The sequence below is a fragment of the Salmo salar genome, chromosome ssa16 (genome assembly GCF_905237065.1).
Source record: "Salmo salar chromosome ssa16, Ssal_v3.1, whole genome shotgun sequence".
Classification (NCBI taxonomy): domain Eukaryota; kingdom Metazoa; phylum Chordata; class Actinopteri; order Salmoniformes; family Salmonidae; genus Salmo; species Salmo salar.
In genome coordinates this window covers 73,117,767-73,129,385 of record NC_059457.1, presented here as the reverse complement: position 1 = coordinate 73,129,385, position 11,619 = coordinate 73,117,767, and the positions used below count along the sequence as shown (strand labels likewise).

General features: G+C 45.0%; 1 protein-coding gene across 4 annotated transcripts in view; it reads left to right on the top strand.

Annotated features, from left to right (window-relative positions):
* fndc3ba (fibronectin type III domain containing 3Ba) overlaps window positions 1–11,619 on the top strand; it is a 117,946-nt gene that overhangs the window by 42,455 nt on the left and 63,872 nt on the right. For all 4 annotated transcript variants that reach the window (XM_045697723.1, XM_045697721.1, XM_045697725.1 and 1 more), the window contains exons 4-5: window positions 7,832–7,908; window positions 9,395–9,623. In XM_045697723.1, the coding sequence (XP_045553679.1) occupies window positions 7,832–7,908; window positions 9,395–9,623 (306 nt within the window). The remainder of the gene's footprint in view (window positions 1–7,831; window positions 7,909–9,394; window positions 9,624–11,619) is intronic.

Here is an 11,619-nt window from a genome sequence, read left to right as displayed (position 1 = left end):
ACACAAACACATACATACACACAAACACATACATACACACATACACACAAACACATACATACACACAAACACATACATATACACACATACACACAAACACATACATACACACAAACACATGCACACACATACACACAAACACACAAACACATACATACACACAAACACATACATACACACACATACACACAAACACATACATACACACACATACAAACAAACACATACATACACATACATACACACAAACACATACATACACATAAACACATACACACAAACACATACAAACACAAACACATACACACAAACAAACAAACACATACACACAAACACATACATACACACAAACACATACATACACACACATACATACATACACACAAACACATATACATATACACACACTCTCTTTCCCAGGAGGGTCTGTGCTTCCTCTCAATATGGTAACCACATGTGCGATAGACTGAGAGAGAGGAGAGAGGGGGGGGAGAGAGAGAGGGAGGAGAGAGAGAGGGACAGCGAAAGGGAGTAAGCCCGGAGAAACACGTAGAGAGAGAGAGAGTGGGAGACAGGGAGACATGGAGAGAGGGAGAGTGGGAGACAGGAAGACATGGAGAGAGGGAGAGTGGGAGACAGGAAGAGAGGGAGAGTGGGAGACGGAGAGTGGGAGACAGGGAGAGTGGGAGACAGGGAGAGAGGGAGAGTGGGAGACAGGGAGGGGGAGAGAGTGGGAGACAGGGAGAGAGGGAGAGTGGGAGACAGGGAGAGGGAGACAGGGAGGGGGAGAGAGAGAGAGTGGGAGACAGGGAGAGTGGGAGACAGGGAGGGGAGAGAGAGAGAGTGGGAGACAGGGAGAGAGGGAGAGTGGGAGACAGGGAGAGTGGGAGACAGGGAGAGTGGGAGACAAGGAGAGGGAGACAGGGAGAGGGAGAGAGAGAGAGAGTGGGAGACAGGGAGAGGGAGACAGGGAGGGGGAGAGAGTGGGAGACAGGGAGAGGGAGACAGGGAGGGGGAGAGAGTGGGAGACAGGGAGAGGGAGGGGGAGAGAGAGGGAGAGTGGGAGACAGGGAGGAAGAGAGAGTTGGGAGAGAGGGAGACAGGGAGAGTGGGAGACAGGGAGGGGGAGAGAGAGAGAGAGGGAGAGTGGGAGACAGGGAGGAAGAGAGAGTGGGAGAGAGGGAGACAGGGAGACAGGGAGGGGGAGAGAGAGAGAGTGTAAGTGTTTTCCACATCTGTTCCTAAACGTTTTATTCTCCACTGAGTTATTGTGTTTAAAGGATTACAACCGAAGGCGGGCACACCACCCACAGAAATAGGGGCTACGCTACGTATTAGAGATATTTGGCATTTAAGCAGGAAGCATGAGTGTGTGTGGTCAAAGACTTAGTAACGTGGTTGTAGTTAGGGGTGTAACGGTTCACCAAACCCATGGTTCGGTACGTATTGTGGTTTTGGGGTCACGGTTAGGTTTCGGTACAGTGGGAAAATGAAATGCCATTCACAATGTTCAGCATTCACTATGTTCCTGGCATTTTTCATCTTCTTATTTTTTCAACTTATTTTACCAGATAAGTTGACTGAGAACAGGGGGGATGAATGAGCTAATTGGAAGCTGGGGGTAATTAGGTGGCCATGATGGTATGAGGGCCAGATTAGGAATTTAGCCAGGACACCGGGTTACCACTAGTGATGCAGCGATATGACATTTTTGGCCGATACCGATATCCAATATTTTCCTTGCCAAAAAAACTGATACCGATAACTGATATTTAACATTTTATCAGACTTTTAAGCATTCTAGTACAGTTTAATAGTTAACACACACACGGACGCAGCGGTCTAAGGCACTGCATCTCAGTGCAAGAGGGCGTCACTACAGTCCCTGGTTTGAATCCATGCTGTATCACATCCGGCCTTGATTGGGAGTCACATAGGGCGGCGCACAATTGGCCCAGCGTCGTCCGGGTTAGGCCGGGGTAGGCCGTCATTGTCAATACGAATTTGTTCTTAACTGACTTGCCTAGTTAACTAAAGGTTACATACACACACCACACTGACCAAAAAGTAATTTTATTGGCATTTACATATATCCCCATTACCAGTGAAACATAATCAAAACCTATTTCTTTCACTTACTTGCTGTTTCATTGTTGATTTGTTCAGTCGTTTAATTCTCAACCAGGATTTCATCATGCATGTCAAGCAGTGAAGTTTCAGCTCTGTCTGTCCGTGGCCTCTCTTCCTCGGTGCACACTGTCACTGTGTCCGTTTCCATCTTGTCCAGCTGTGTCTGTAACATTTCACGTCAACCCAGTTTCTTGTCTGCATCGAAGTAGCGGTCCTTGTACCTAGCATCGAGCATGGTGGTGACACTGTAAAGAGGATCAGAAAGAATACCACCGAATCGCTTGTTCACAGCCTCGAGTACTTTTGTAAGTTTTAACCCCACGGTCTGTGTGGGCAGTTTTGTTGAGCAGGTGTTTCAATGCCGTGACAGAGGGCATCACGTCTGCTACAGACGCAGTTGATGAGCTTGTTTTTCGAGTCAGTTGTTCGAATGGCACTAGGAGTGTGTTCATGTTTCCAAGTTTCAAAAATGTTCTCAGATGCCATTGATATGGCAGCAGCGGTATGAGAACCAGCACATTCTTGAACATGCAATACGGCTTTCCTCAGTACGAATTCCTTGTCGACCCACTGTGCTGTCAGACTCAGCATGCTCATGGGGCTGACATCGCTGGTCCAAATGTCAGTCGTGAAGCTAATAGCAGTGAAGCCCATAGCAAGTTGCTCATGGATGTGCGTTTCAACAATGCTGTGGAACTCCGGTAGGGCAACATCTGAAAAATAGCGCCTACTTGGTAGTGTGTACCGGGGCTCGAGGTGCGGCTGAGTTAGCTGTCATCCACGACAGAGAACGGTTGATTGATTGAATTCTGTTATCTTGGCGTTTGAGTTGTCTCGCTGAAATGTTCTTACTCTTTCAAATGACTCCTCGACTTGAACTTGTTTAGTTGTTGGAAGTGTGTGCTTAGTATTTTTCTGCTTTTGTTCTGAGTAGCGCTGTATTTTTCATGGCGTCATTACGTCATCTACCTACGTTATAAAGGTATGCACGTCAGCTTTGACATCAGTTTTTCACATCGGTGTTAAACTAGACATCGAGCCGATGCCGATGTTGGCATTTTTAGCTAATATCGTCCGATTCCGATATGCTCACTGACATATTGTGCATCCCTAGTTACCACCCCTACTCTTACAATAAGTGCCATGGGATCTATAGTGACCACAGAGAGTCAGGTCACCCATTTAACATTCCATCAGAAAGATGGCACCCTACACAGGGCAATGTCCCCAATCACTGCCCTGGGGCATTGGGATATCTTTTTTTAGACCAGAGGAAAGCGTGCCTTCTACTTGCCCTCCAACACCATTGTCTGTTGTCACAGGATTGTTATGTTGGGCCTCAAGTTTCGACTCTCATGCTACATTTGTAACCATGAGGGAGGTGGGAATATACCAGTTATGAAGTCATAAATACCAGTTGGATGTATTCATCTCATTTGAACTCGTTGAGAAACGCTGTTTGACTAATGGCCAACAAGCTGCGTAAACCACAAACTAAAAGTACAGATATGCTTGTAAACAAATGATGGAGTTCAAAAACCACATGAATAGATTGCTTTTTATAAATAATGTTTTGTTGTTGCATTCAACTGCCGAAAACGCTGTTAAAGAGGCCATTTCCTTAGTAGATGACGTCAGAGTAGGTGCTCAGAATGATAGAGAAGTTTCCCACTAGTAATTACCAGTATGAGGTGCGATCAAGTGGATTTTTCCCAGTCGTATGTGGTAAATTACCACTTCCATATTGGTTACGAACGCACCATGACACTTCCTCCTTCAGTGCCAGATGCACACTTGTGACTGTCATAAAGGGGGCGTGTCTGTAACATGGTTCATGAAATGATGGAATATTTTCACAACTCTGTTTGTACACTTTTAAATGACATCCATCTCAACCGTTTATCTTCGCCAGTGATGAAGACATGGATGTGTCATGGTATGGTGGGGTATGCAACATAGGTCAACTTTGAGCACCTTTATCTATTAAATCTTTTGACATTCAGATCCAAAAAGTCACTTTCTGAGCACTTCTACAGTGGCCAAATAGGTATGGAAGGTTTCGTTCAAATCAAAAGGGATGCTGTCAAAAAGTGATTGAATTCTGATGGATTAAACCTGACACAAAGCCACTCCCATCCTTTAAGACCCCAACTACTGTAGTTGCCAATACATTTTGGGATGTTTGCTGTTTATTTGCATGTTTTGAAAGGCAATTTGGGTTTAATTGAAATGGCCTAACTCTTAACAGGAGAAAGCAATCAATCGCCTATCACCTAGTTTAGGCATAGCGTAATACATCATCACAACGACATTAAATGTAATAATGGAACACAGTCAATTACAGTGTGTGTGTGTGTGTGTGTGTGTGTGTGTGTGTGTGTGTGTGTGTGTGTGTGTGTGTGTGTGTGCGCACCTCTGGGGCCCTGCAGCAGCTGTTCTAGACAGCTGTATTATGAGAAACATCTGATGAAATGTTGCATCATCTCCTGTTGTTCTGTATGAGAATGTTAGTGTGTGTGTGTGAGAGTGTGTGTGTGAGAGTGTGTGTGTGAGTGCGTCGCCTACAGTTTTGAGTGAATTCCATGTGGTAGTGGGGAAAGGATGATGCTTCATTAGTTTGAAGATGAGATTCTGCTTAATTAGTCCATGGACACGGAGAGAACTGATCTCCTGTAGTGTGTGTGTGTGTGTGTGTGTGTCTGTGTCTGTGTGTGTGTGTGTGTGTGGGGGGGGGTTCTCTGTATTCTGTCATTCTGTGTGTTGCATCAAGCCAGGTAATGTAACGGTTGCTAGGGGAAATACTTGGATGTAGAGGGGACAGATTGTATTCTACATCACATCTTCCTGTCTGGGTGGTGATGCCATATATTTGAGGCAGGAAATGACCTCATCTCTGACATCTGACGGAAGGGAGGAGAGAAGAGGGGAGGAGAGAAAGGGTGCGAGCAGTTAAAGCTAGTACATATTTGACACCAACTGATTGTAATATATTTGAGAATTAACACAACCAACACAATTGATACTTTGAATTGATCATTTTTGCTTTTGTTTTTAACCATTTAATGCACTCAACAGAGCCAAAAATAATGGAAACACTTGAGTAAATGAGGGATACAAACTACACTGAACAAAAATATAAAGGCAACATGTTTTATGAGCTGAAATAAAAGATCCCAGAAATGTTCCATATGTACAAAAAGCTCATGTCTCTCAAATGTTGTGCACAAATTTGGTTACATCCCTGTTAGTGAGCATTTTTCTTTTGCCAAGATAATCCATTCACCTGACAGGTGTGGCATATCAAGAAGCTGATTAAACAGCATGATCATTACACAGGTGCACCTTGTGCTGGGGGACAATAAAAGACCGCTCTAAAATGTGCAGTTTTGTCACACAACACAATGACTCAGATATCTGAAGTTTTGAGGGAGCGTGCAATTGGCATGCTGACTGCAAGAATGTCCACCAGAGCTGTTGTCAGAGAATTGAATGTTAATTTCTCGACCATAAGCCTCCTCCAACGTTGTTTTAGAGAATTTGGCAGTACGTCCAAGCAGCCTCACAACCACAGACCACGTGTATGGTGTTGTGTTGGCGAGCGGTTTGCTGATGTCAACGTTGTGAACAGAGTGACCCATGGTGGCCGTGGGGTTATGGTATGGGCAGGCATAAGCTAATGACAAAGAACACAATTGCATTTTACTGATGGCTATTTGAATGCACAGAGATACCATGACGAGATCCTGAGGCTTTGTCGTGCCACTCATCTGTGGCCATCACCTCATGTTTCATCATGATAATGCATGGCCCCGTGTCGCAAGGATCTGTACGCAATTCCTGTAAGCTGAAAATGTCTCAGTTCTTCCGTGGCCTGTATATTCACCAGCCGTGTCATTCATTGAGCATGTTTGGGATTCTCTGGATCAACGTGTATGACAGCGTGTTCCAGTTCCCGCCTTTTCCTGTAGTCCACGATCAGCTCCTTTGTCTTGCTCACATTGAGGGAGAGGTTGTTGTCCTGGCACCACACTGCCAGTTCTCTGACCTCCTCCCTATAGGCTGTCTCATCGTTGTCGCTGATCAGGCTTACCACTCTTGTGTCGACAGCAAACTTAATGATGGTGTTGGAGTCGTGTTTGGCCACGCAGTCGTGGGTGAACAGAGAGTACAGAAGGGGCCCAAGTGTACACCCCTGAGGGGCCCAAGTGTACACCCCTGAGGGGCCAGTTTCAGCTCTGTCTGTCCGTGGCCTGAGTTCCTGAGTTAATTAAGCAATTAACATCCCATCATGCTTAGTGTCAAAAATGCTGGGTAGGCCATTATTTTGGCCATTATTATGGCTACCATGGCAGTGGCCCACAGGATGACAATGCCCCCTCCAAAGGGCACGAGTGGTCACTGAATGGATTGATGAGCATGAAAATAATGTAAACCATATGCCATAGCCATCTCAGTCACCAGATCTCAACCCAATTGAACACTTATGGGAGATTCTGGAGCAGCACCTGAGACAAAACACGAAATAATGGAATTTCTCGTGGAAGAATGGCGTCACATCCCTCCAATAGAGTTCCAGACACTTGTAGAATCTATGTCAAGGTGCATTGAAGCTGTTAGACACTTTATGTTGGCGTTTCCTTTATTTTGGCAGTTACATGTATATGCTTGCTTCTACCTTTAGCTTGGCTGGTGTAGATTTGGAAGTTGACATGTGGGTTGTTTAATTCATTACAGACCAAAAATAAATAGGAACTTGTTCCCAGAGTTACACTAAAGAGCCATGTTCTACCCTCTATGTGAGTTTGTGTGGTTGTTTGCGTGTGTGTGTGCTTGTGTATGCTTGTGTCTAGGGGGCCACGGATGGGAACACTCTGTGCTGTGTGTGTTTAAGTGGTGGAAAGCTGCTGTTTGCTGAGCGAAGAGCACAGAGGCTGCAGAGACTGTCTAAACACATGTCTGTTTGCCAAGTGGGTGTGCATTTGCGTGTGCTTGCGTGTATTTGTGTGTGCGTGCAAATGTGTGTGAATGTGTTTGTGCGTGTGTGTGTGTTGGTGTGTGAGTGTATGTTTGTGTTTTCATATGTTATGCTCAATGAACAGCTTCATATCCCCCAGAAAAGAAGAGAGGGAGGAGGGGAGAAGGGAGGTCAGAGAGGGGGCAAAAAGGGGTCTCTCACTGTGTACTTCTCATCTACTGTGTGTGTGTGTGTGTGTGTGTGTGTGTGTGTGTGTGTGTGTGTGTGTGTGTGTGTGTGTGTGTGTGTGTGTGTGTGTGTGTGTGTGTGTGTGTGTGTGTGTGTGTGTTTAGTATGATTTACAATGAACCCAGTCTTGCCTACAGCAATTACTTTACCAGAGGGAGGGGGGAGGGGGAGAGGAGAGAGGAGAGAGATCACAGTGGAAAAGTAAACACAAAATAAGTGGATTTTCCTCCATAAGGTTTTTACCTGCTGTTGTTTGTGTCTGTGACTGAATCCAGGTCTCCTGCATGACACAAGACCGTGTTAGCATGTTGAACTAAAGCCTAGGCGTTACCTTGTCATTAGTGTGTGTGTGTGTGTGTGTGTGTGTGTGTGTGTGTGTGTGTGTGTGTGTGTGTGTGTGTGTGTGTGTGTGTGTGTGTGTGTGTGTGTGTGTGTGTGTGTATGTGTGTGTGTGTGTGTATGTGTTACAGTGACTGACAGTGTGTATCTTTCGTGTAGGTCCTGCTGAGGTCCCAATGATGTCTCCCAATGGATCAATCCCCCCCATCCACGTCCCCCCAGGATACATCTCCCAGGTAAGCTGTGTTTGTGTGTGGTAAACTTGCTCACAACTGCAGCCGCCCAGAGCAGAGAGGAATGTGTTGATTATTGCAGGGTACGTTGTTGGGGGGAAGGGGGGGGGTGATAGCAGCGAGGCCATTGACTGTGTGTGTTGGGGGAGGCCAGGAAGGAGAGAGGGATGGAAGGAGAGAGAGAGATGGAAGGAGAGAGAGAGAGATGGAAGGAGAGAGAGGGATGGAAGGAGAGAGGGATGGAAGGAGAGAGAGGGATAGAAGGAGAGAGAGGGATGGAAGGAGAGAGAGGGATGGATGGAAGGAGAGAGAGGGATGAATGGAAGGAGAGAGAGGGATGGATGGAAGGAGAGAGAGATGGAAGGAGAGAGAGGGATGGAAGGAGAGAGAGGGATGGATGGAAGGAGAGAGAGATGGAAGGAGAGAGGGATGGAAGGAGAGAGGGATGGAAGGAGAGAGAGAGATGGAAGGAGAGAGAGGGATGGAAGGAGAGAGAGAGATGGAAGGAGAGAGAGAGAGATGGAAGGAGAGAGAGGGATGGAAGGAGAGAGAGGGATGGAAGGAGAGAGAGAGATGGATGGAAGGAGAGAGAGGGGGATCCTCTGCCAACTGGTTTCTGGTGGGACTTGGCCTTGTTGTCACATAAACATGTCTGTTTTTCACGGATGGTAAGTTTGTTTTGTATAGAGGATGTGGAGTTCGGAGGGGGGAGTCAGGGAGAGTGGTCTGCTATCTTTTCTCCTCTCTTGCTCTCTCTCTCTCTCTCTCTCTCTCTCGCTGCCTGTGTGTGTGTGTGGTGTGTGTGTGTGTGTGTGTGTGTGTGTGTGTGTGTGTGTGTGTGTGTGTGTGTGTGTGTGTGTGTGTGTGTGTGTGTGTGTGTGTGTGTGTGTGTGTGTGTTATTGTGCTGCTGCAGCACTTGGAAGCGACTCTCACGGGGGAGTGTGTGTTTGCTTACTGATTGGAATGTGTGTGAATGGAATGGAATGTGTGTGTGTGTGAGAGAGTGTCTGAATTGGTGGAATTTTGTGTGTGTGTGTGTGTGTGTGTGTGTGTGTGTGTGTGTGTGTGTGTGTGTGTGTGTGTGTGTGTGTGTGTGTGTGTGTGTGTGTGTGTGTGTGTGTGCATGCATGTGTGTACAGCCAAAGTCTTAAACTGGAGTTTGATCAAACCCATAGCAATTTGATTTAGTGTTTTGGTTTACAAACTACTGCCCCCCACACACACTCCTCTTATTCTGTCAACTGTAGTTTCCTGTGAGGGGAATCTTCTACCTGGTAGTGATGATGGGTTTTACACAACCTGCCATGTTATTTGACCATGGGGAGAGCTACTGTGTGAATACTCCAGTGTGGGTTGGATTTAATTGAGTCCAGTGTTTGTGGAGTGTTATTGGATGTGTTCTATTGTGGAATTCTCCAGTAATGCTAAGATTTCCTCTCCTCTCCTCCCCTCCCCCTCTCCTCTCCCCTCGCCTCTCCTCCCCCCCAGGTGTTAGAAGACAACACAGGAGTGCGTCGGGTGGTCGTCACCCCCCAGTCTCCTGAATGTTATCCCCCCTCGTACTCCCCCGCTCTCTCCCCCACGCACCACCTCCCTCCGTACCTCACCCACCCCCACTTTATCCCCAACTCTCACTCCTTCTATCCCCCTGTGAGTCCTGGAGACCTGCCTCCTCACCAGTACTACCAACACCACCTCCCGCCCATATATGGAGAAGGTAAGAGACCCACACCCCAGTCTAAGACATGTCTATGGGCATATGAGATACTGTAGCCTATACTAGAGATATATACTATGGTGGAAAAAGTACTCAATTGTCATACTTGAGTAAAAGTAAAGATACCGTAATAGAAAATGTCTCAAGTAAAAGTGAACGTCACCCAGTAAAATACTACTAAAAGTATTTGGTTTTAAATATACTTAAGTAAATGTAATTGCTAAAATATACTTAAGTATCAAAAGTAAAAGTATTACTCATTTCAAATTCATTATATTAAGCAAACCATATGGCACAATTTTCTTGTTTTTTGAGTTTACGGATAGCCAGGGGCACACTCCAACACTCAGACATAATTTACAAACAAAGCATTTGTGTTTAGTGAGTCTGCCAGATCAGATGCAGTAGGGATGACCAGGGATTTTCTCTTTAAGTGCGTGAATTGAAAAATGTTCCTGTCCTGTTAAGCATTTAAAATGTAACGAGTACTTTTGGGTGTCAGGGAAAATGTATGGAGTAGAAAATACATTATTTTCTTTAGGAATGTAGTGGAGTAAAAGTTGTCACAAATATATATAGTAAAGTACAGAAACCCCCAAAACTACTTAAGTAGTACTTTAAGGTATTTTTACTTAAGTACTTTACACCACTGGAGATATATTCAATGCCAGTCAAACATTTGGACATGCCTACTCATTCATTCATTTTATTTTATTTTTTACTATTTTCTACATTGTAGAATAATGAATAACACATATGGAATCATGTATTAACCAAAAATGTGTTCAACAAATCAAACTATATTTTAGATTTTAGATTCTTCAAAGTAGCCACCCTTTGCCTTGATGACAGCTTTGCAAATTTTTGGCATTCTCTCAACCAGCTTCACTTGGATTGCTTTTCCTTCAATCTGAGGTCCAACTCATCCCAAACCATCTCAAAATCAAATGTATTTGTCACATACACATGGTGTATGTGACAATGCAAGTGTGGTGCATGTGTTAATGCAAGTGTAGCGAAATGCTTGTGCTTCTAGTTCCGACCATGCAGTAATATCTAACAAGTAATATAACCTAACAATTTCACAACAACTACCTTATACACACAAGTGTAAAGGAATGAATACGAATATGTACATAAAAATATATATATATATATGAGTGATGGCCGAACGGCATAGGCAAGATGCAGTAGATGGTATAGGGTACAGTATATATATATGAGATGAGTAATGTAGGGTATGAAAACATAAAGCGGCATTGTTTAAAGTGGCTAGTGATACATTACATCAAGATGGCAAGATGCAGTAGATGGTATAGAGTACAGTATATACATATGAGATGAGTAATGTAGGGTATGAAAACATTATATAAAGTGGCATTGTTTAAAGTGGCTAGTGATACATTTAATTACATCAAGATGGCAAGATGCAGTAGATGGTATAGCGTACAGTATATACATATGAGATGAGTGATCTCAGTAGGGTAAGTAAGCATTATATATATAAAGTGGCTAGTGATAAATTGATTACATCAATTTTCCCATTATTAAAGTGGCTGTTGTTGAGTCTGTATGTTGGCAGCAGCCACTCAATGTTAGTAATGGCTGTTTAACAGTCTGATGGCCTTGAGATAGAAGCTGTTTTTCAGTCTCTCGGTCCCAGCTTTGATGCACCTGTACTGACCTCGCCTTCTGGATGATAGCGAGGGGAACAGGCAGTGGCTCGGGTGGTTGTTGTCCTTGATGCTCTTTTTGGCCTTCCTGTGACATCGGGTGGTGTAGGTGTCCTGGAGGGCAGGTAGTTTGCACCCGGTGATGCGTTGTGCAGACCTCACTACCCTCTGGAGATCCTTCCGGTTATGGGCGGAGCAGCTGCCGTACCAGGCGGTGATACAGCCCGACAGGATGCTCTCGATTGTGCATCTGTAAAGGTTTGTGAGTGTTTTTGGTGACAAGCCAAATTTCTTCAGCCTCCTGAGGTTGAAGAGGTGCTGCT